We start from the raw sequence: 25,044 nt of genomic DNA, 5'->3' as shown, positions 1-25,044 counted from the left end.
AACTCCATTCATGCAAACTTCTGTAGATTCAGCAACATGTGCAGACCTCGATGAATCAGGTCTGTGTAGTCTATTACTTAAAACAGGAAGATGGCGTGGTGGGCTTCCAGGTTGTGTGCCCAGCTCTGTTCTTGTTTTTACTGGGAAATTTCACCTGTAGTAGGGCTCCCCAATTCTGATGTGGATCTGGGTTTTTGGTGTACTTCTGTGCAGTGCTGCATTAATACTCTTAAATCTCCCTTTTGTTCTTAGATAACTGATTGTTACCCTTTGTAGAGAGTACTTTGGGAAACCTGCTTATGCTTGTAAGAGAATGTAGCTCATTTAAAAACTCTGCTTCTCTCTCTCTCTTTTCAAAGGGGTCTTGCACCTCAGAATAAACCAGAGCTGCAAAAGGTGATGGAGAAGAGAAAACGAGATCAAGTGATTAAGCAGCAGAAGGAAGAGGAAGCACAAAAGAAGAAATCAGACCTGGAAATAGAGCTACTGAAACGACAGCAGAAGCTGGAGCAGGTGAGCAGGGAAATGGTGCTAGGAGGACTAGAACTTGGTGAAGAAACTCACTGCTGGAGAGAAGAATAGGCTGGGTTTGCTAGGGTAGTTGGAAGTACCTTCTGTGCAGGTATCTACATGTTGTCTCTGAACCCCTTTCAATTCTGAATGGACCATGTTCTTTCAGCATCATCATGAGATACAAAAGTGTTATCTTCATTTAACAGGTTAGTGAATTGAGGTACGTGGCAGATAAAGGCCATATCTGCACTAGGAGTGTTTTACTGGTGTAACTCTTTGGGCAAAACCCTTGTAGTGCAGACACAGCTACAGTCACAGTTCTTTTGGTGCTGTAGGTTAGGCTGGTTCAGTAAATGAAATACTAGTGTGCACACTCTTGTAATGGCAGCTATATTAAGAGCTTAGCATCTAAGCAAAGTCACATTTCCAAGCAGCACTGCTGTGCCAGCAAGAATTAGCAAGCTAGTTGGGCTACCATAGCTGAGGATGGAATTGAACCCAGATTTCTGCTGAGGATGGAATTGAACCCAGATTTCTGAATCTTGGTCTGTGGCTCTACCCTCTTCACATCTTTCTTCACTCTCCATTAAAGAACTGTTGAAGCTAGTTGTTGTTTGGTACATCCTAACACAGCCAGATACAAGTTCATACATCTCAGAGCAAAGTACATAGGTGACATGTACCTGATTGGTTTCTGGGAAACAGTCCCCACATACTTTTTGGTCATAGCAGAGAAGATATTGGACACAAGTCCCAGTGCAACACTGGAGCTAAGAGCACAAATGTGGCTATAGCCCAGAAAATGTCAGGCAGGTGTATTTTCTCTGTACACAACGTAACTGTGAGCACTGCTGGGAAATGTGCCTAATTCTGGTATTCACACTTCAGAAAGGTTCAGAATATTTCTGTAAGAATAATTCGAGAGCTGGGAAACATGCCCCTAGATTAAGAAACAAAAGCAGTTCAGTCTAGTGACAGTTTTATGCAGGACGAGGTACCTACACAGAGATGAGACTTCTGACTGTAGGTGGTTAGTAAGCCTAGTAGAAAAAGGCTTAATGAGAGCCAGTACTTGGAAGCTGACAATATAGAAGAGGTACCAGCTATTAATAATAACTAAAAGTAACTTATAATTACCTGCTAGAATGGGGGTGGATCCTCCATCCCTCAGTGTCTTTAAGATGGAATATGTTTCAGTAAGAAATGCTATAATCAATTCTATTTTAAGGGTTGGGCTTGATGTACCAATTATGAGGAAGGGGGGTTCTTTGCCCTGTGTTATGCATCTGGTCAGACTGGGTGATTTAAAAAGGTCCCTTGTGGATTATAAATCTATCACCAGGCCTCTTTAAAAAAAATATTTTTAAAAAGTCACTTCACTTGCAGAGCTGGGAAGAAGGTGCTTTCCCCCTATCCGCTGGGGTTAGATGCACTGCTCTGCAGAGGGACAGCTGCCAGCCTCTGTCTCTGTCAAGGTGCGTTGTCTCTGCAGTAGGTGAGCATCTAAAGTGCCCACAGACAGAAGACCCAGTCCTTGAAAGCATCACTTCTCATTTTTAAAAAGAATCCATTTGAATAAAAAAAGTTTGAAGAACAATAAGATCCACCTTAATAAAAATCCAGTTAAGTTGGCTAATATTCTAATTAAATATTAATTAACTAATTACATTTCAAGCCTAAAATTGATATGCATTAACGGGTAAGTGCTGTCTTTGCAGAAGGAGGTGGATTCTGTTTATCTGGAGCTCAGCCTTTGCTTGGTAGATCCCTGAAATGCCCTTGGCTGGCTCAAGTTCAGATTCAGAAATGAAAACCTTGTTTGCCAGAGAAAAAAGCCCTTCCCATAACAAATAGTGCTGCAACTCTGGGAGCTCTGTAGGCAGGCCTGACACCATGATTCATTGCAGAGCATAGCAATTCTTTATCTTAATAAGATTTGTCCCTTGTCACAGAGCCAGGAGGAGGGAGAGCCTGTTCAGGTAGGTGCTATACAATCCCTGTTAATCAGCAGGGAGACCTTGGTGTATTCAAATGAAACATTGCTTTCAGGATTGCATTTACCATTCATTTTACAAAGATATGCTTCTTCCGGCTTGTCGGCTCCTAGGTTTCCTGTCAAGTTGTAGGGCTGCTAGTCTTCCAAATGGTGCATAAAGCAGCCAGTCTTCTTTGCCAGTGCATGGCTGCAGTGAATAACTTCATGTCCTACCATTTTTGGATGATTCCACATAGAGGCAGGAACTCTGAGATGTAAAAGTTCAAGGAATGGGTACTAATGGAATCGAGGGCATTCAGGATAGGCAAAAGATACCTCAGGTGAGGCACTTACCTCCATGGATCAGAGCCTGGTCACCTGTGTTCTCTCAGGGGACAGGATTGGCAATCCAGGAGCGGAGCAGAAGAGGAGAGGTTATCTTTTTTTAACTAAAGATCGCAATGAGAATTTGTTCCCAAACCTCTTTGCCTCATCAGACAAGCAGTTTGCCCTATGTACCAAAAGTGTTCCCAATTCTAACAGAGCTTTGAAGAGAGATGGGTTTGGAGTGAAATGGAAAACAAATGTAATCCAGTACTCTTGATTAAAGCCTCTTCACCTTTTTGTGGGGTGGAGGAGGGGGGAAAGGCAAGGGAAATATTTAATGTACCCTCTGCCATACCTGAATCTTCGAAAATAAGCTTCCTTCTGTAGTTTTGCCCTGCAACGTGATCATTTCATTTCATTTTATTTTTATATGCAAATCTCTTTTAAGCTGGAACTTGAGAAGCAGAAGATACAGGAAGAGCAGGAAAACGCACCTGAATTTGTAAAAGTGAAAGGCAATTTAAGGAGGACGGTCCAAGAAACAACAGAAGCCCCAGACTCCTAGAGCAAGCACCGGCTAAGACTGCCAGCGTTCCAGTGGTGGCTGCAGAGAGAAATTGTCTCAAATTTGCTCACAGTAGAGAGGATAAAACAGCATCCAGGTGACATTTGCTGAGGATGAATTTTGAATTTCTGGAACGTGTATGGATTAAGACTGCAACATAAAATGACTGAATTCGCCAAACACAGACCTGAGACAAATGGAAGCAGCCTGTTGTCAGTTCAGGGTTGTGGACATCTGAAGTGCTTAATTGGAGACTTAAAAGAAACCAGGGGCCCTAGATAAACCCCTTGAATGTTGCACTGCTTGGTTTCTTCTAATCCCAGTTTAATGAAGACATCAAAGTTATATTTTGCTCTTTTTTTTTTTTTTTTTTTTTTTTAAGGAAAAAAAAATCCTCTGCTAGTATTTTATGGAGTTTGGCTGTGCAGTAAACTTCTCACCGTCTGTCCCTTTGGTCTGGGTCAAGTCTGGTTGGGAAGTGTGGATTCATGCACTTAATTTTAATAGGTGTTTAAATCCAGAGAGGAAGTGGTGTAGTTTAATCATACCTGAGCACCTTGGTTATCTGTTACAACAGAGGAAATTGGTGTGGGGAGATGGGAATGCTTGCCGTTCAGCAGCCCTGAGCAGCTAGAAATGTTTTCAGCCAAATTTCACCTCCGGAGGCACATCTAGAATTTGGTCCTTGAGAGACCAAATCAGATCATTTCCCCACTTGGGCAGGTCAAAATCTGATTTTTTTTTTTTTGTTTCCTTTCTACCATCAGACACTCCTTTATCTTCCACAGAGGAATTGCACTGGACAGGCCTGTGCAGCTCCACCTGTCCACCTTGATTTTCCCAGCTCCTACAGGAAACCAGCCCTCACTTTAGTTGTTATATTTTGAAATCCTGCCCATTTTGTTGATGTGGGTTTTCTTTCTGTGCTGTGAACCCCAAGATCCAAACTCAGTATTACTGGGTTGGTCAGGACCTGTAATCTCACTTGGTGCGACTGACCACAGGCCCATTGAGCTAGGGGAGTGATTCTACCTGTGAACTCCCATTGACCAGAACAGGGATGGCGACCCAGACCTGCTACGGAGGGAGAGTTAAATTGCTACTGAAATGAGGAACCTTTCTTAATTTTGCTTTATGAAATAGACCTGATTTACCTCATCTTTCCTTTGCCTCGTGAAATGAGGGACTCGCATTACCACTGAGTTTTAGGGCTGGATTCTGTCATCCTCGGGCAAGTAGTCCCTTGAACTGGCTCTTGAATAAGGCTCTACTTTGTTTGATGAAGAATGACAGAATTTGACCCTTTGTGTTTATGACTACTGTTTTTTTCCAGGGCATCCTGGAGTTGGGCATGCGGAACAGATGATGGCTCATGTAGGCTCAGGTCCTAAGCTGAGGTAAATGGGTGCACGTGTCTTGAAGGCCTTAGAAACTAGAGAGAAATGCTCATCACACCAGTGACAATCTGGCTGTAGTTTTTGCCATCAGTTGCTAAACAGAAATACATCCTAGCTTGTGCTTACACCTGAGCTCGCTGTTTGAGAACACGTTCTGATAATATGAAGTGTGTGCGTTTCTGCATAAGAAGTTTTATTGTATTTTTCTCTTTTGCTTTCCCTTCTGCATCCTAGAAATTAAATACAACTTCAGTTTAGCAGGAGGGGCATAATGCTCCAACTTAGCTATGCTTTCTGGGTGCATCTGTCATGTCGTTAAGATCTAGGTATTTCTTATAGGACACAATCAAATTTAGAGGTAAATTAAAATTAAATTGTGACACACATACTACCGTTGACTAGATTTACAGCACAGCTCATGTTCAGAAGACTGAATGCTAAAAGGGCTTACAAAATTGTTCCCTTTATGGTCATACAAGAGGCAAAGGCCAAATATAAGGATCTTCCATGCTGTTTTCCTGCAAAACAAAATTCTAACCACTTCAGCTTCTTTCCTTCTGTACTTCCTTGGGAAGGAAGTCGTCTTCCTGTTGGTCAGCCCATTGTTCAGATGCTCACGCTGATCAAGTGACTTGGCTGCTTGTCTTCTGTCAAGACAGCGCTACACTCTTGTTTTATGTGCTGCATCCTACAAGACAGGACTGTGAAAAATGCTCCCTTAGAAATCCTACCTTGATATTTAGCCACCCAATCCCTGCCTCCTCACGACCTTCTTCATGTCTGCTGAACTCCGCTCTGCAGCTGCTGTCGTGTTCAACAGGCAGGTCTTCAGCAAGAGGGGAAAAAACACCCATCTTGCCTGATCAACTTGTTTTCTCGGAAGGAATATAGGCTTTACCACTGCCTTTCCATGTGTGAGACAGCCCTGCTACTCGTAGCCACTGGAATAAAAGAAATCGGGGTCTAAACCCAAAATACAGGGAAGTCAATGGGAAGATCTTTAATTTCAGTGATTTTTGGATTAGGTGATTGTGGCAAATGCAAGATGGATCTTTTCCACTTTCTCTTCTTATTGGCTTGTGATTCAGGGTAGAGTTTTTCTTTCACAGAAGGCTTGAAAACTCCCTTGTACATAAAGTGTGAAGTAGGCTTTCTTTTTAATTCAAATTCTCTCTTGCTAGATTAAATACTAGTAGATCGTCGATGCGTGTGCTAGGACACCGTAGAATTCTTTGCCAAGGAATCCCAAAGTCTATTTGATGGTGTTTCGAAAGGCAAAAATCGGTCATTAAAATCAGGGTCCAGCATTGGGCTAGAATGTGCGGCCCATAGATGGGTGACCACTTAGTCACACCAGAAGTGCCATTGTTTTCCAATGGGGTGCTTGTGTGGAGGGCAGTTTGCCCTTCTGAGTAAGGGATTCCTAATTTGGCCCTTAGTTTTTTGGAATTTTAAGCAATCCTCCAAGTGTTCCATTGATTTAAACTTTTACCACTTTTGCCTCCAATAGGGCAAGACTCTTTTTAACCCTTTACTTTTTGATACTAGGATAGTAAATGTAGGGTTTTGTTTCTAGCTCCTAAAGCTGGCTTTAATCTCCTGTTGATATATCTCCTCCTTTGAGTGTACATATATAAATATATATAAATATAAAAAAGGGAGCCTTAATGGATTTGTTTTCATAATTTAATATTTTTTTGTATTTGCTCTTGTATAATGGTTTTTAAAGGTATGATGAAAAATGAGGGTGGAATACTTAGAACCAAAGTTAAGCTTAATAAAATCTACTATGTGCTTGGAATAGGCAACTGTGTCTGTTATCACCTGCTGAAATGGAGTTTCTGAGCTGGGCTCAAAGTTTTCCAAGTTTATTTAAATATTATATTTTCTCTTTTTTTTGGCAGGGAGGAATTTCAAGGTCATAATGACTTGGTTGCTTTGAATGGCAGCCGTATTTATATGTGCTAAATTATGAGCATATCAGGTTAGCAGGTGCAGCTAAATCTTGCAATCATTTTGCATCCTATTTTCAATGGAAGTCATTTAAGATATGGACAGAATATGGAGAAGCAATTTGAGAAAGAAAAGGAATGCAAAGCTGTTTAGCTATTGCCAGTGTGTGGAGGGGAAATGTTAGGGAAAATTTTAATGAGATTAAATAATTCCTAGAAACTATCACATTCAGGTTTGCTACCCTTCTTAGCGCCAACTGGATAAAATTCAGTCCGGAGATCAGGGAGGTTCTACCACGGATACATTTTGCCCAATAGAAAAAGCAGTGAGAGGAGTAAGTAGGGTGACCATATTATTTTTAAGGAACTGTTGCTCCATCTCCCTGCCAGACTGCAGCCTGCACCCCTGTGATTCTGGGACTCCGTTTTAATTTTCACCAACCAGCCAGGACCAACTTATGAAATCCGGGAGTAATCTGGTCGAATCAGGATTTACGGTTACCCTAGGAATAAGAAATGAGAGTGGTCCTGGGTTTAGTCCTGCAAAGATGCTCTGAAGTCAGAAAAACACTTAAACGTAGCAAATGGGATTATTCAGGTGTTTAAATTTAAGCATGCGCTCAAATGATTTGCTGGATTGGCCTCAGAATGCTTAGCAACTGCAAGATTCAGTCGTCTGAGAACAAGATGATGATATGTTGAGGCAGACCGGAAAAAACACAGGGAGAAATGGGGAAAAGGAGGTATGGGTAAGTGAGTGGGCCCCAAACCTCCCCTCCTATTCTGAATTCTTGATGACAATGACAATGTTGACCTGAGCACTGATACTAGCCCAGTCAGGTACAGAGAGGAAAAGAGACAAAAAGAAGTGGGTCGAGTGGAAGGGGGAGGGGAAGAGCAGTGAAATCAGAGCAGATGTCAGGAAATGCTTCTTCCTTCAGAAAGTACTCAGCGTGGGGAATGGATCCTGGCAGTGTTGCTGGAGTGGAAACACTGGAGCTGCTCCAGGAGCTGTCAGATTGGTGGGGGAAGGTAAGAGGCAATGGGGTGTTAATACAGAACCTGTCAGAAATGTGGCCCTGTGCTGTCCCCCAGCACACTCCACCCCAAACTTATGCAAAACGTGGTTCAAATTATCCTTTGATTCCAGTTTTCAGAACAAATAAAATAAAGGGAAGCGGGTGTTTGTTCTGTTTTTGTCGCGATTCCAATAAAAACAAAGCAAACCAAAATGATGCACTTTCTTCATACAAATTTGGATTGCATCATGCTAATAATGCATCGTGTCAGATGGCTTTGCACGTACCTATCTTCTGTACATTCACTACAGGGAGGAAGTTTCTGTTTTGCTTTGCTCTTACATTCATTTGAACATGATGTACTTTGTGGAGAGAGGCTTTGGCTACCGCTAAAGTTGGACCAGCCCTAGATTTTAGTTTGTGATTTAAAATTGCTTGCACCCATGTGGCTGACATAATGATTTCTGGCCTGGGGTGGAGAGTAAGCAGCTACAGCAATGCAACTATTAAACCGTTGAAATCAGTACTGTCTGCATTGCTTTTAAGGAACTCACTGGGCTAATGTCTAAATGTCCCTTACGCACAATGGACAGTAGAAACTTGACAATTTCACGGCTGCAGTCACCTGTGAAATTGATTAGCAGCTGTCAGTTTCACTGCCAGTGAGAGCTGTGTCTGAGAGCTGGCAAACATACTACAGATTTGGCTGCGCTTTTACCATTGCTTCCTTGGAGCTGGGCAAAAATCCCTAACCATTTGCCAGTGTTAGCAGTGGATATTGTAAGGAGTAGCAACAATGTCAGTCGAGAGTACAAGGGGTGAAGGAGTTGTTGCATGCACCTCCCCAAAGTCTCTTACTGGTGGGGAACCTCAAAGGCAAGATTCCCTTTATGAGAACATGGAAAGGCTGGCAAATGTGTGTGTGCGCAAAGGGTTGAGATCTGGGAACATGAAAATACAACCTAATGCAGGTTTTTGCTTTAAATTTGTTGCACTTTAATAGCCTCTCATCTGACACACTCAAGTCTTAAAATATTCTGGTGAGTGGCATGAAATCCTTTGACTGATGGAAATGGAAAGCTGTGACAACAGAGAAGATGCGTCTCAGAGGTTTTATAAAAGAAAATGGTGGTCTGGACTCTGTCCTAGGCTCAAACCACTGGGCCTAGACCATGGCCTCCCTGCCAAACTTTTGGCATCACTTTAGGCTGAGGATGGTTTTGCGAGGAAAGTAACACAAAGAGTATAGAATAAGCCCTTTAGGAATAAGATTACCAAGAATGACCTGCATATTTCAAGGCTGTAGTGCCTGTATGTGAATGATAGTGAGGAAGGCTCTGTGATTTCCCCTAGCATATTTATGGGCTTCATCCTGCTCCATTGAAATCGATGGGAGTTTTCCACATTGACATGAATGGGAACAAGACTAAGTGTCAAACAGTGTCAAGGACTGCTCTGAGGAGCATGTTATTATGTAGGCCATCTTAGATTTCAATGTTGCAGTTCAACCAAGCCCCTTTTCTGTACTTTCTGTACTAGCTGAGGGCAGGAACCTGGCTCATCAAAATATCTGGCCTTAGAAAACGTATTTTGTCCTTGATATCTATCATGGCTCCAAGGGCGCACCCAGAGGGTGGTGGTAGATGGGTCGATGTCGACCTGGGAGGGTGTGGGCAGCGGAGTCCCCCAGGGCTCGGTCCTTGGGCCGGTGCTGTTCAACATTTTCATTAGCGGCCTGGACGAGGGTGTGGAGAGCACCCTGCTCAAGTTCACTGATGACACCAAGCTGTGGGGTAAAGTGAATACACCGGCAGGCAGGGACCGCATCCAGGCAGACCTGGATAGGTTGGAGAAGTGGGTGGATCTGAACAGGATGCGGTTCAACAAGGACAAGTGCAGGGTGCTGCACCTGGGGAGAGGGAACCAGCATTATGGTTATAGGTTAGGGGCTGCCCCTCTCGGCAGCACAGAGGCAGAGAGGGATCTCGGAGTCAGGACTGACTCCAGGATGAATATGAGTTGCCAACGCGACGAAGCAATAGGCAGAGCCAACTGCACCCTGTTGTGCATCAACAGGGGCATCACTAACAGGTCCAGAGAGGTCTTGCTCCCCCTCTATGCGGCGCTGGTCAGGCTGCAGCTGGAGTACTGTGTCCAGTTCTGGGCGCCGTACTTCAAGAAGGACGTGGAGACCCTGGAGAGGGTCCAGAGGAGGCCACTCGTATGGTTGGGGGCCTCTGTGGCCAGCCCTATGAGGAGAGGCTGAGGGACCTGAATCTCTTCAGTCTCCGCAAGAGGAGACTGACGGGGGATCTTGTGGCTGCTTACCACCTTATCAGGGGCCACCAGCAGGGACTCGGGGAAAGTCTGTTCACCAGGGCCCCCCTTGGAGTCACCAGGAACAATGGCCACAAGCTGAGGGAGGAGAGGTTTAGGTTAGATATTAGGAAGAACTACTTCACAGTAAGGGTGGCCGGAGCCTGGAATAGGCTTCCCAGAGAGGCGGTGCTCTCACCTTCCCTGGAGATCTTCAAGAGGAGACTGGATAGGCACCTGGCTGGGGTCTTATGACCCCTGCCCCCCCAGTGCTCATTCCTGCCCATGGCGGGGGGTCGGACTTGATGATCTGTCTAGGTCCCTTCTGACTCATTGAGTCTGCTGTGAGCATTAGTCACAAGCTATTATAAGCAATCGCCATGCTGTGTAGGTTTTATGCCTTGCCGTGTTGAGTTCAGAGTACAATGGCTTCCTCTCAGCTATTCCTCTTGTCTGCAGTCACAAGACATGATACAGCTCCAGGTTTGGCTGCAGCACAAAGAAAGTCACAGAAGGCCTAATAAGCCTCGGATAAAAGGACCCCAAACCTTTTACACCACATGCCTTTTTGCAATTCTCTTTCTGGTTTGGGGAAGGGGGGGTTTCCTTTATACAGGTAACTGATTGGACAACCCAGCAATGAGGAGCAGTGTCTTTTCACAACTGTTTGGGGAGATAAATGAATGGAGCAAGAATCAGGACAGCTGATGGGGGTTTTAAATTCCATTTTTTAACCTTCCTTTACATACAATGCTCTGACTTGCTTTTGGCTCAGAATTAATTACCTTTGTTTTAGATGGTAAGTTCAGACACTTAGATAAATACATATAGACACACTCGGTTATATTAAGCTCTTACCTAGAGTTGTGCATGTTCTGTGGGCTTCATGAATATTATTTCCCGTGAGTAGTATCAGAAGCTGAAGGTACGTATCCCCCCCGTTCATGGATGGAAACTAGTACAACACTTCAAGACCCCAGAACAATTTGGTGTCAAGCCCAGGATGAGAAATCTACTTTTGACCCACAGTCCTGTGCTTGGACCTCTTGATTGACTGGATGTCTATACACTGCTTGGCACAGCTGTGTTTGAGAAAAATCTCTGATGGTGCACTTGAAATTCTTAGCCCTTATCTATTGGGCTTGAAACTCAAAAAGAAGTCAGTGTCTCTAAGTCCTTCATATGATACAAGAAGCATCTTAGACTGTATGCACAAGCAGAGGAAAAGACGTGCTCCCTATAGCAGGCTGAAATCCAGGCATTCAGTGGTTGTGGCTTAGCAAATTAACACTTTGAACTTTGCCCATTTGTTTTATTTTGTTGCTTTTTAGTTTAATTTTGTTGCCTTTTGGGGAGGAGGGTTATGGTCTGGGGTTGAAGAAAGGAGTTCAAAGGCAGGCAGTCTAGTAAGTGAAGCCAGGACTAAAAGATCATTCCCTGATGGAAAGTTAAATAAGGATTAGCTTTTATCATTAATGACAGGAAGAGAGAGACTTTCTTTAACCGTCGGCTGCCAGACCCTGAAGTCCTTATTAAGCCTTTCATCAGGGAAGCTTTATTTAATAAAGTCCTTGTGTATTTTCCTGGTGGATAAATTCAGTCTGCAATCAGTAGTATTTCACTGGTAAGAGTTTTATAGTAAGGGAGCACTTTTTTTTTTCAGCTACAGTACTGTTGCCCAGAGAATGCTGCTAGCACAGCCCATGGGACTTAAAACCCAAACCTGTCTCTGATGGCTCCCTGCTGAGCCTAGGATCAATGCAGAGGACCAAGCTCTGCCTACTGGCCCTCAGCCAAGTCTGGCAACTGGCAGAGTAGTTGTCCTGAGCATGTGCCCCTCCAGTGAGACCCCGAGCACAGTGCTGGCCTGCAAGCTCAGGATAAACGCTGGGGAATGGCTGGGCTTTGAGCAGAAGCAAGTGACTGGGTCTTGATCTTTGCAGTAGCATAACTAGGGTGAGGTGAGCGGTGCATGAACCCTATCTCAGGCATCTTTGCCACAACACACATCACCCTATGCTGCCCGTGCCTGGCTATAGGAGCCGGGCAAGACGGTCCCACACCCAGCAGTCCCACACCCCCCTTCACTCTGCGGAGGAAGCAGCATATAGGTCTTTGCTCCCCTTCCCCATCCTCACACAGTCTCCCGTGCCGGGCATGCCTTCCCTCCCCACCGCCCTGAGTGCTAAAGGATCCTGGGTGGTGAGTCTAGGCCTGGCAAGGAGGCAGCATTTCATGACCACAGACACGTGGCCTGCGCACTAAGTGGGGGCAACTGGTGCTGCTGCCCTAGGTGCTGACTTGGGGGAGCTGGAGTAGAAACAAACACTGCCCCCACAGCCACATGACTGTGTTGGTAGCATGGCACTGGCTGGCGGGTGCTGCTGCTCCGTGTCCCCAGTTACATTGCTATACCTCCGATAGGCACTTCTGAATATTTTAACCTTTGTCTCCTTCAGTCCCACCTCCGAAGGTTTTCCGTGTGGTACACAGAGCCTCACTGTTAGCTCTCCTATCGGGGATGACCGTGCTTGTACGCTAGCATTAATCCAGTACTGATTCTGGCCAGACCCTCTCACTTACATGGATTGTCATTACCCTGCCACTTCGGTGGAGCGCTCTCTGATTTGCACTGAGGTATCTGCAAGGAGATTGGCTTATATGTTTCACTGGGGTTAGTGAATGTTGATTACCTTTGGGACTAGGGAGGATTAATACATGACAATCTAGGGCTCTCTTCTAAGGCAGAGGTCCCGTGAACAGTTAGTGGCTCTGGTGCATCAGTCGGGGTATTCAGGTATGTATGGAAAAGTAGCAGTATTTTACTTCTCCTTCCAGGTGAGGAGTTTCACTGCATGAGTCCCCTGTAATTGCGTCCAAGATCAAACAGCAAGAGTGGCTGAAGGAGGCAATTGTCCTGTTCTTTAACCACTAGACCATATTTCTTCATGCTAAAACTAGATGGCGTATGTCCCCTTTTTGCAGCCTCCTTGTGTTTTTGGCACTTATTCTGTCTTTCCTTGTTTTACCCCCAGCTCCCACTGCCTATTTGATCATCCTTGTACTCTGCTTTTTCCCTGGACTGGATTGTAATAAAAGGCACTGACTAGTTCTGAATACCAAGGGCTAGATCCTAAAATGAAGAATTGGGGCTTAAACACTGCACTGCTATTCATAATCCAAGAAACCTGGGGACCTGAAGGAAGAGAGGAAAAAAAGAAAGATGTAGAGAAGTAGAAGCATCAGTTCTGGCTGCAAAGAGCCATAGGAGAAACATGGGAGGGGAAGTGCATGGCTAGCCAGGTGGCTGAAGTGCTGGGCTCAGGAGGGCTCGACTCTAATCTGTGGTCTGCCTCAGACACCCAGCGCAATCCGTCACAAGTCAATCTCCGTGCCCCTGAGCCCTGGCTGAAAAATGGGGACAATAATATTTGCCTGCTGGATAGGACTGCTGTTGAGGGTAAGTGTATTAAGAATTATGAGGGACTTGGGTAAAATAGACCTGAGGACACAAAGAAAATGGATCTTATGACAAATTCAAGACATCCTGTTGTCTTTTTCCTATCCTGTTTAAGCTGTTAATATAATGCAATAATGTTGTCTAGTGCAGTGATTCCCAAGCAGGGTACCACAGGTGCCTTGAGATCCTTTCAAGGGTGCTAAGGGGTGTCACAAAATGGAGGCACTATTAGATGTACAAACATGATTCACAAGGTAAACCCAGAGATTTCAAATAGGAATCCATAGCATTAAACACGTTCTGCTGTGGTCTTTCTGAGGTCTTTGCAACAGAAGAACGGAGCTTTATTTTTCTATGGTCAAAACCAGAGTGAGAACTAATGGGCACTTGCATGTGGGGAGCCTGGAAATCCAGCATGTTGGGCAGACTCAACTAATCGAGTTTGCTGGAACGCATAAATTGACTCACCCTGGCAGCCTTGCATGTTCGTGTGTCAGCATCACAGCGCACCTCCGCACTGAGAAAATGGTGGTGGTGCGCTTTGAACTAAAACACGTTCAATGAGCTGTTTTTTCAGTGTGGGGATGTGCTGCACTGCTGATGCATGCCACACGCGAGCGCTTTTAAATAGCATAGTTCGCTAATTAAAAGCACGCAGCACCGCATCAGGAGCACCTGTAAAAATGCTATAAGAGCTAGCATTTTCCGAGTGGTGCCTTGACCTTAAAAAGGTTGAGAACCACTGGTGTAGTGTGAAGTCTTCCCCATTATTTAGATGAAGGTGTAGAGAGATGACATGCTAATACCATTGTGGAATGGTACTATAATATCACAACTGTATAAGCTGTTACATTATAACTCTCATGTCTGCATGCTCCTATAATAGCAATGAAAGTGTAGTAAAGCCATTGTAATTTTAACCCTGTTTTCTTCCAGGGTTAAAGTTACAGGGACTCAGTTCACTTGCATCGCTCTGGGTGCCTGCCAACTTAACAAGGCACTGCAACAGCAGAAACTCCCAAGCTGTGGCTCCCCATCTGTTTTTAAAACAATTGATAGTAACGTCTGTCTACAGCCAGAGTCAGACAATCCTAATAGCATCCAAAAATGTTTGAAATGTAAAGAATATTTCCACTGATAGATTTCCCGTCTGCCTTGGCTTGGAGAGCCTAGCATAACTTCCTCCTCGACTGCCCTTCAAACACCGCTTTTCAGATTTCAAGTGCTACATTTGTTTGAACCTGTACATGAGGTTGCCATCTAGTGGCTATTAGCAATATCGAACTTATTCTTCAGTGGGGGGGTTATACTGCCCATACGAGGAGGAGGATTTCAGAACAAGGATTTTGATTGGCAGGTTGTTCCTAGCAAAGAAGTAGGGGGATGATCCTATAAAGTGCTGATCACTGAACTTCCATCACATTTTATAGGGATTGAGGATATTTAGCACCTCTTGGGCCCCCAGTACTGGGGCCTCTGTTCAGTTTGTCATTATTTAGTGTTTATATTTCTGTAGCACCTGAGGACCCCATGGGTGCTGCTCTAATGGGTGCTGAGATGAAGATTCAGGAGTTCTTGACTGAGCCAGGGTACAAGTCTTTTGATCAAGTGCCTTGCACTGTTTCAGAGTAAGTCAAGTGGGCAGAGAATATGAAAAAAAAGGAGACTTTGGGAAAGTCGCTGTTGCTGTTTAGGAAGAATACTTGTCCTGTGGAATTTCAGTCTTGGGTATTTCACTTACGGGTGATCAGCAGAACTTATAAGGTTTGGCTTATCTACAACCTATACTTGTTGTATAGAGTACAAACTGAAGGGGCTTGACGACATACATGGGCACATACATACCCCTCGTATTCCAATTCAGGGTTATCCACAGCCTTGTTGTATTTTTCCATCCCAGCTGAAGTAGCCAGCAAAAAAAATACAAATACTTGTTGTATTTTTCCATCCCAGCTGAAGTAGCCAGAGAAAAAAAGTATCCTGTTTTCGGGCCATTTGTCAATAATTTAGCCTTGGGTCATGTTACCTTAGCCTCTGAGCTCAGCCAGGTTATAAAGGCTGCACATGTGCTTTTCTCTCACCTTCTCTTTCATGTACAAACACTTTATTCTGGCTTTGCATGCCCTAGTAGGCTGCTTGTCCTCCCTTTCTTAGACTTGAAGTCATCAAGGTGAGTATACGGTCACCTGTCATATAGTTCAAATCACAAAAGGTAGGAGGCATAGTTTTGTATCTGGCTTTTTGTTATGCAGCATTTAAGAGGAGGAGGAATATTTTCATGTAATAAAAATGGAGGGAAATCTAAATAAAAATTGTTCTCTATCTGCAACATTGGAAATTCAACCTGCTGTTTTACCCTCCATTAACTGCACTGAAGTGATGAACCCAAGTTTTGCTGTTTTTGATGAGATGACAGAGTTAGTCTATTAACCGTCTATCTTATTTATTGCAGAAGTGTCAAGAGGAGGATCCGGTCGAGGGCCTCCTGGTGCTAAGTACTCTTCTTGCATAACACAAAAATGGTCCTTGCCAATGTTGAGCCCAAAGTCTGGGAGAGGGATGCAACCCTGGTATTAGGTCCAGAAAGATTTGGGGGACAAGTGGATTAGGTATTAGCCAAGGTGAACAGCACCATGGCGTTCTGGCAGTGCTATTTATGGGCCCACCTTAGTTTTATTAGTAGATTGAATTTAGTTGCAACTAAAGTTAGAGTAAAACAAATAAAGGTTGTATTAGAACAAAACAAAGGGAAAAGGGAAGTGGAGGATAACAACAATACAATACAATACCATACTATGATAGGTCTGAACAACTTGGGACACAGAACGGAGAACAATACGAACAAAGTCAGAACAATACTTTACCACAAATGAGGCATGACTAGGAGGAATACCAGCAACATTAACCTATTCCATCCATGATGGATGCTAATCCAGGTCTACCTAGATGTTTGTCAGAAAAGAGCGCTGGCATCCTGCGGCCTTACGTTCTGCCAGGGTCCCTAGCCAGAGTGCAGTTGTGGTATCTCTGGTGGGCACGTCTACCCATGTTATTAAGGCAAAGCAATACACTCTGACACTTACCATGCCAGAGTTTATTGCTCATGGGCACTGTGTTTACATGAGCTAATTAGTTTCCTGAGGTCTAATAGGACTGCACTTGTAGACATGAGACGTTAACTGTGGAGCTAATTGCTCCCTAGTAAATGTCGCATATAGACATGCCGAGTATCTGTAAGTGTAGGATCATACAGGTGCAGGAGTCCTGCAGTATGGAGTCCCGCAACTGTGCTGCAGAAGAATGGCAGCAGCTCTACTTAGAGGAACTTCTCTGGCTTGGAGATCTCCTTTCCACAATCCTCTAACGAAGCACACTCTTCAAACAGAACAACCATATACCAATGTCACTTAAAATAGATTAAAGACATGAGCTACACCATATGTGCACCAAAACACTCACACGCTGGGTGCTTCTACACATTCATTAATATGCTTTTGCTGCTGCACTCTCATGTGAGGTACTAACTAAATACGTACTACTAACACACAGTCGTTAAAGTGCATGCTTTTTTTAGTGACATTTAATACACGGTAGCTTAATTTTACCGTGCATTACCATATCACAGTTTTTGCCATGATGCCTTAATGCGCAGTAAAATAGGCTGCTGCACATTAAAGCACATGTGTAGATGCGCCCACTCTCACACCAGGTGTACATGGGTACCTTGTACACTTTTCATTCACATCATATCACCCCACTCTCAGCTGCCTAATCAGGCAGAGTTGTCAGCCATATGCTTCCCCAATCAAATCCACCACTCATGTCGCCATCCTTCTGTCACTCAGAGTGGTTATTCCAGTATTCCTCAGATGAGGTACACTGGTTTCTTGCCATTCACTCCATCACTACCAACGCATGCCCATACTTTCAAAGTGGGTGACCAGATTATAAGGTCAGATATTCCAGACAGTTCTTCAAATTCAATGTTTTTGCATATGTGTAAATGCAATAAGAGGGGTAGCAAACAGAATTTGAACTCTACACCAAGTGACCTTGCAACAGAAGTGTAAGGTGAGAGACAGCAGGTAGATGCAACACAGGGGTAGAGGATGGAGGGGGGGGAAGGCACACAAGGTAACAATGAAGCCGTTTGGGTAAGTAATGGGTGGTGACCTCAGCTTACTAGCTGACTAGTGATGGTTGATTGCTGTGTAGGCATCTGTCTGTGTAGCACCCATGGGATAGCCAAATCCTTTTCCAGCCTTCAAATTGTACCAGTTGTCCTGAGCTGAAATAGAACATTTCACTAATGCTGAGATGAGACTGACAAACTCTACAGGCAGCCTGTTCATCCTGGCAGTCATCCTGTAGAAAATTCATATCAATTAAGGAAGCAGTGTGGACTTCAGGAGATGGCCATGTGATGGGCTAGCTGGTAGTAATTTGGCCCAGCGGTTTTGAAAGGGTAAAAGAAGATTGGAGGGCTTGGGATTCCCTTTCCTCACCAATCAGGCCCCAGACACTCACCCTCCATGTCCCCTGATTGGTCCCTCGGGTCACCTGGAAGGGGATAAAAGGGACAACGCGGCTGACTTGGGGAAGACCAGCGAGGGACCGCAAGGAAGGAGATTTCAAGAGCTGGCAAAAAGCTGGGTGGGAGCAGTTGCCCCAGAAGCACCTGAAGGAGTGGGACCTGCAGGCAGCAGCTGGGCCCTCAGCAGCAGGGCATGCGGCCGGCAGGACAGACTCCCCGTTGGGCTCCAGGATCCCCTGGGAGAGGCTGCAGCCAGCAGGAGAGGCTTCCCCGCTCCAGCAAGGACCTGAGTAGCAACCTGAGAGGTTCCCAGCTCTGCTTCCAGCTCCTCCAGCGAGAGGTGAGGCCGGGGCTCCTGGGAAGTCAAAACCCCTAGCAGCTTGGAGCAGCACTAGCACTGGTGCCTGTGGTACAGTTTCTGCTTATCACATGGGAGGTCCAAGTTCAAGTCCCAGCTGGGTTGAATTGGAGTGAGTAAAAGGACAGGGAGAAATTCTTGTCGCAGTGAGGGGTCATTGTGTTTTCCCTCTTTCCCCCCGTCCAGGAGCTAGGCCCTATATTTCTTGTTATTTAACATTTTGTATTTTGTGCATTTTATATTTTGCCAAGCAGTATTGCTTGTTCGGCTGTTTGTGTTTTATATTTTGGTTAACCCTGTTTTTTGTCAACTGGAGGAATATGTCCGTGATCGTAAGCGCCTAACCTCTATTGAATCCTTCCCCCTCGGGGTGTTGTAGTGTTCCCTATACCCCCGTTTAAACACGTTATGTTTCCGCTACTGTTTTTCTCATAAAAAGGTATATGGTTAAGTCCCCACTGGTGATCTGACTCTGCTGTATAGGGGAAGGAGGGTCCCTACACCTCCCACAGCGCTTGTGCACCTGCTCTGATCCCTTCAATTGGAGAGGGGGTACCTCTTGGTGTACCACCTGGGTTACAGTCAAATCACAGAAAAAGAACCACTCTTGCCTCAGACTTCCACTGTAGATAAAATGAAACAGTACATTACATTTATAGCAGGAAAAAAATATTTCAAACAAACAAAAAAAAAGCTAAACCTACAAGTTTAAAAAGGAAGACCAAGAGTTTGTAACTGTCCCTCCCTCTCAGCTGTTCATACTCCAGCAAACAGCCTCCCAAAAGTTGCTGAATTTTAAGCCGACAAGGCACAAATGCAAGGACTGGTTGATTAGCATCCCGTGTGCCGGGTAACTGCAGGAAAGGACTCCAGGCTTCTAAAACAAAATAAGCTCTGTATCAAGAGAACTACTTGCAGATGCGCAGCACCTGCAGCTCGCATCCCAGCCATGTGCCCAGAGACTCGCACCCTGATTTCTTCTCCCGCAGGTGATGGACTCTGACCAATACTTACCAACCCCAGCAAGTGGGAATACCGGGGCACCCAGAGGACAGGCAGTGTGCTCTTGTTTCTGCTGATGGTTGTGTGTTGCCAGTTCTTTGTGTGCATCACTTTTCTTTTGCAGCAACATTTTTTTTTTTTTTTATTGGCGACAGCTAGGATGATCTGCTACTGTTAATATTTCTGAGATGCTGCCCTAGTCACGGCGTAAGTGTTTTTCTGTGCAAAACAAGGCCATTCTGTCTGCTCGTACTGGCTGGATGATTTTCAGTGGCTTCTTCACTGGAAGCTAGGGACTGGGTACCTTGTTGCTCTTCTGCCACTTTTAGGGGAAAAACCTGATTTTGCTGAAGTACTTAAATGAAGCTTTCACACTGTTTGGATTCTTTAATTAGGAAAAGACTTGAGGCAAGTTAGTTGTGGGAGGCACTACATTTTTCATAGTACAAGAGGCTGTTAATGTTTTTCAAAGGCTTTAAAGTACTTTGCCAACATGTGTTAAGTTTTCTCTGAGATGAAAGAAGGAACCAGAAAGATCCTAACAAAAGTACTAAGAAACCTTCAGCAATCTCTCGCAGCTGAGGATGTTTGTCTTCCACGATTGTCTCACCTGTGTGTCCGAAGATGGCTGAGGTCTATCCAGGATCAACAAACTCTACTGCAAATGGGCCACGTGTTTCCATGTAGGGTGTGGTGCTGGATTCTTGATTTGGTCCACGACATACTGGTTCTGCTTCGCCTGCTTTTCCATCTCCTGCTATTGTGGGGAGGTTTCAAAATACTGAGATCCCTGCGACAGACTCTTCCTCCATTTGGGGCAGTCCTGGGTGATAGTTGCATTTTTTTCTAAGCTGGCAGTGAAGATGTCCCTGAAATGCTTTATCTGCCCTCCTCTTGATTGTACACCTTGGCTGAGCTGGGAGAATAAAACTTGCCTCAAGAGTCAGACATTCAGATGACGTGGCAGCCCAGCAAAGTTGATGTTGGGTGATCATCACCACAATATTTGTAGTGTTTGCTTGCAGGAGGACACGAATGTTGATGAGTGTTTTTACAGGTGTTCCCAATGTGGCACCAGGCACTTTTAATTAGTGGGCTGCACTAATTAAAAATGCCTAGTGCCATGTCAGAAGCACATGTACCAGTGGTGCAATGCGCCTCCATGCTGAGAAAATGGCAGCAGTGTGCTTTGAACTAAAGCACATTGAACATGTTTTAGTTCAAAGTGCGTTACCGCCATTTTCTCAGCATAGAGGTACGCTGCACGGCTGATACACGTGACACACTCGGCTACTGAGGCACATCAATTTATTTTCCAGCAGACTTGGTTAATCGAGTTTGCTTCAACACGCTGGATTTCAGTGCGACAGAGCAGGCTCCTCACACGCGTGTAAGTGCCTGATACGTCTGTTATCCACTGGATTCAGAGGATCTTCAGCAGGCAGCACTGACGGTACTTCTCCAACAATTTTAGATGTCTCGTGTACATTGTCCACATCTAAGCTCCATACAGCGAAGTGGGGATCACAACTGCTTGATTAAACCATGAACTTGGTTTCGGATCTGATGTTGCGATCTTTCAACACCCATTTTTTCGGGCATCCAAAGGCTGCACTTACACATTTGCAGCGATTCATAGATCGTAAGGCTGAAAGGGACCACGGAAGATCATCAGGTCCAGCCCCTGGCACCAAGCAGGATAGATAACTGGGGTCAGGTGACCCCAGCAAGGTGACTGTTTGGTTTCCTCTTGAAGACTTCCAGGGTAGGCGATTGCACCACCTCTGGAAGGAGCTTATTTCACAGTCTGGACATCCTGACTGTGACGAAGTTCTTCCTAATGTTGCGCCCGTGAAAGCTGCATGCCCCTGGAGGCTCGGGAGGCACAGCGACTGCCCGCAGGCGGTGGCAGTGGGGAGCTCCCGTGGGCAGGTGCTGCGGTATCGACAAAGGAGGGGGTGGCAAGCACCGACTGGTCCTCAGTGACCACTCGCAGACACCGCTGGCAGCGTCAGTGGTGATTGGGACCATCCGCAAACACCACCGGTGGTGTCGGCAGCACAGGGAGGGGTGGCAACCAGCAACCACCTGCAGGTGCCGCCAGCAGCATTGCTGGTGCTTTTTACAGGGGGTATACCACCAAGCTCAGGGGGTGCATGTGCATCCGCATGCACCCCCTACACATCACCAATGGTTGCACCTGAAACAGTCTTCCAGGAGTGGACATTACACCTGGTTTTCCCCAAGGGTGCCCTGGTGAACAGTTGTTCACCAAGCCCTTGATGTACTCTCCTGATGTAGTGGTAAGCTGCTACCAGGTCCCCTCAGCCTTCTTTTTTTCAGGCTGAGGAGTCCCAGGTCCCTCAGCCTTTCCTCATATGGCTTGCCATGCAAGTCTCCGATCATACAAGTGGCTCTTCTCTGGACTCTCTCAAGCTTGACCACGTCCTTGTTAAAGTGTGGCGCCCACTAGATGCAGTACTCCAGCTGCGGTCTCCCCAGTGCACAGTAGAGCAGAAGAACGACTTCCTTGGTTTTGCTGGAGATGCAGCTATTAACGCATGCCAGAGTACTGTTTGCCCTGCTAGCTACAGCATCGCACTGCCAGCTCATATTCATACTGTAGTCTATTATTACCCCTAGGTCCCTTTTGTCTGTGGTGCTGGTTAGTTTGGCGCGGCCAAGCCTGTAGGTGTGTTGAGGATTGTTCATCCCCAGGTGGAGCACTTTACATTTTTCAATGTTGAACTTCATTTGATTCTGACTCGCCCAACTTTCCAGCCTGTCTAGATCTGCCTGTAACTGTAGCCTATCTTTAAGCATGCCCATGCTTACCCATAACTTGGTGTCATCAGCGAACTTGGCCAGTGAGCTCTTTATCCCCACATCCAAATCACTGACCCCTGTGGGACACCACTTCTTGCCAGGATGACACAGATGTGTTCATTAGGACTCTCTGGGTCCTACCTGTCATGGAAATTTTTTGAGTATGTGCTGCCAGCACAGAAGAGGTTAAACTGACATGCCCGGTTTGAAGCTGTGAGTGGAAATTTCCAAGGCTCACCCAGTCCTTGCCCCCTGGGTGACCTGCGGAGCTGTCAATCATTGTTGACCTACTTTCCCCACAGACGCATGCTCAGATTGTGTCAGCTCCTGACTGAGAGCATGCTCAGTCAGAACCTGACATGAGGTAATCGGACTAGAAATTTCTCTGCGGAGAGCACGTTGATTGGCTACTAAATTGATATAAAAGTTCTGTGAGCCCCTCCCTCGGGGGAGAGATCGCGCGGACCAGAGACAGAGGCTGCTGCTGCAGGGACTGTTCTCTGAGTCAGGCTTCAGGGCCTATTGATCTCCTCCTTCGGTGGCTTAGTACTCGTTGTACTACGGTTTTGACTACGTTCATCTGGCTTCCTGACTTACCTTTCGAACTGATTAACGGCTTACGATTTCGGATCACTCTCTGGACTTTGTTTAACCCGGTTCCGGACCATCGACCTCGGCTTTCTTCACCACCTACGACTCTGCTCATCCCTCCAACTGACGTCTCCGCTGCATCACCTTCTGGCTACTGACCTCGGCTTTTCTCATTCGACCACCGGATTTGTCCATTGCTGTGGACTGGCGTCACGCGGTTCATCATCACCGTGTTACAGTTCGTTTTATTGTTTGTTTCGTTGTTTGTGATCCCCATTTATGAGCTGTTGACCAGCCCTGGGACTAGGTCTTCGGACTGAACCTCGTGGGCCAACAGACCCCTTTGTTGTTAATTGTTTGTTTGTGTTCCAACTGTAACTGAAGACCTTTCTGCCTACGCCTGAAGCGTAAGTCAAATAAATTCACCTGTTTTTTCCTCAACCCGCTCCGAGTCCCTAACTCCAGACTCTACGCCGCTAATCCCACCTGTCCGTATCTAATTGCCACCCCGGCCCACTGTGACCTTGGGGCCCGATCCTTCGGTTTTCCCCGACACTACCCAGCAGACAGCTTGCTACCCACCTAACTGTCTCACTGTTAAGTCCACAATCCTCCAATTTTCTCGCAAGAATATCATGGGATACCAGATCAGAGGCTTTTTGGAAGTCAAGGTATACAATGTCAACCTCTTCTCTCTTATCCAGGTGGTGAGTTACCTGATCATAAAATGAGATGAGGTTGCTAAGACAAGACTTGCCCGCAATGAAGCCATGCTGGCTGTCATCTAGAATCCTACCTTCCGCAAGCCTCTCACGCACAGACTCCTTAATGAATTTTTCCAGGATTTTCCCTGGGATAGAAGTTAGGCTAATTGGCCTATAGTTACCTGGGTCTTCCCTCTTCCCCTTTTTGAAGATGGGCACAACACTGGCCCTCTTCCAGTCCTCGGGGACCTCTCCATAGCACCACAAGTTTTGGAAGAGTTTTGCCAGGGCTCCCCGATGACTTCAGCCAGCTCCTTCAGCACTGTCAGATGGAGTTCACCTGGTCCTGATGATTTATATATGTTTAATTTCTTTAATTGATCACACACCAGTTCTACAGCAATAGTAGGAAGGCAGCATTCCTGCCCTGCTCATTCTGTATCCTATCTGACATGATTTTCCCCTTAGCCCAGTGAAATACCAAAGCAAAGTAGTCATTCAGGGGTTCAGTTTTCTCCTGAGTGCCAGTAACCAGCTGTCCTGAGTTGCTGAGCAATGGCCCCACACTCCCATATGTTTTTCTCCTGTTTCCTACGTAGCTAAAAAATGAACTTCTTGTTGTCCTTGATTTTCATTGATAATTTAAGTTCAGTCGCCACCTCAGCCTTTCTAATTTGTTCCCTACTAGTGTGGGCTATTGTTGTATAGTCCTCCTTGGGGCCTGTCCCAAGCTTCCATTGTTTGTACTCTTCTTTATTCCTTCTTAGGAGGACCATGATTTCCCTATCTAGCCAAGAGGGCTTCCCAACCCAGTGATGTTCTTCAAACAAATGTTCCAAGTACATCTATAGTATTTTCAAGTTAGTAATTTAAAAAAGTACAGTGTTCAATTAAAATTAAACTAAAAAGGTTACAGCATTATTCAAAACCTTGCAATTTTCATTACGTGCAAGTTCAATACATGCTTGGTTCAGATTTCAGTCATGATTGAATGATTACTCCATTCCATTATTGGAAGCCAACTCTCTGCTTACAGAGATATCATGGCAGTCAGTTCAGTTCACTCAGCCAAGCCAAACTTCAGCTGCTTTCTGAAGTGTAGAAGTTGATAAAAAATTATTTTGGTGATACTGGCTGCCAATGTTATGAGTGTCTTTTCAGTCCTTTACATTGTATTAAAACATGGCTTTGATCCATAATGAGAAAATCATGGCTCAAGTTGAGTATGATTTTACATGAACGCGGTAGAGTATGATCTTATGCAAGGACAAAGCCATTGACATTCAGATGTTGCAGAAAGATTAATTCCAAGTAGCCCAGGGCTAAAATCAGTGCTGGAACTGGTATTGATGCTAGAATGAGTAACCACACACTCTGTGCTGTTCTGCTTTAACCACTCATTCTATTCTATAGCCCGCGCGTGGGATTGCAATCCAAGCTCTGCGGTCTTTATATTTATTAAAGCATTCCCTAAATATTGGGCAGTAACTCTTCCCACCTCTTGT

General features: G+C 45.3%; 1 protein-coding gene across 5 annotated transcripts in view; it reads left to right on the top strand.

Annotated features, from left to right (window-relative positions):
• FAM107B (family with sequence similarity 107 member B) overlaps positions 1 to 6,578 on the top strand; it is a 204,771-nt gene extending 198,193 nt beyond the window's left edge. For all 5 annotated transcript variants that reach the window (XM_090041835.1, XM_090041839.1, XM_090041838.1 and 2 more), the window contains 2 exons: positions 360 to 513; positions 3,264 to 6,578. In XM_090041835.1, the coding sequence (XP_089897961.1) occupies positions 360 to 513; positions 3,264 to 3,380 (271 nt within the window). In that variant the 3' untranslated portion in view covers positions 3,381 to 6,578. The remainder of the gene's footprint in view (positions 1 to 359; positions 514 to 3,263) is intronic.
• The last annotated feature ends 18,466 nt before the right edge of the window (positions 6,579 to 25,044 follow it).

The sequence above is a fragment of the Crocodylus siamensis genome, chromosome 4 (genome assembly GCF_052110815.1).
Source record: "Crocodylus siamensis isolate JL-2025a chromosome 4, ASM5211081v1, whole genome shotgun sequence".
In the NCBI taxonomy this organism is placed as follows: domain Eukaryota; kingdom Metazoa; phylum Chordata; order Crocodylia; family Crocodylidae; genus Crocodylus; species Crocodylus siamensis.
Note: the sequence above shows the minus strand (reverse complement) of the source record. Positions and strands in the feature narration are given on the sequence as shown.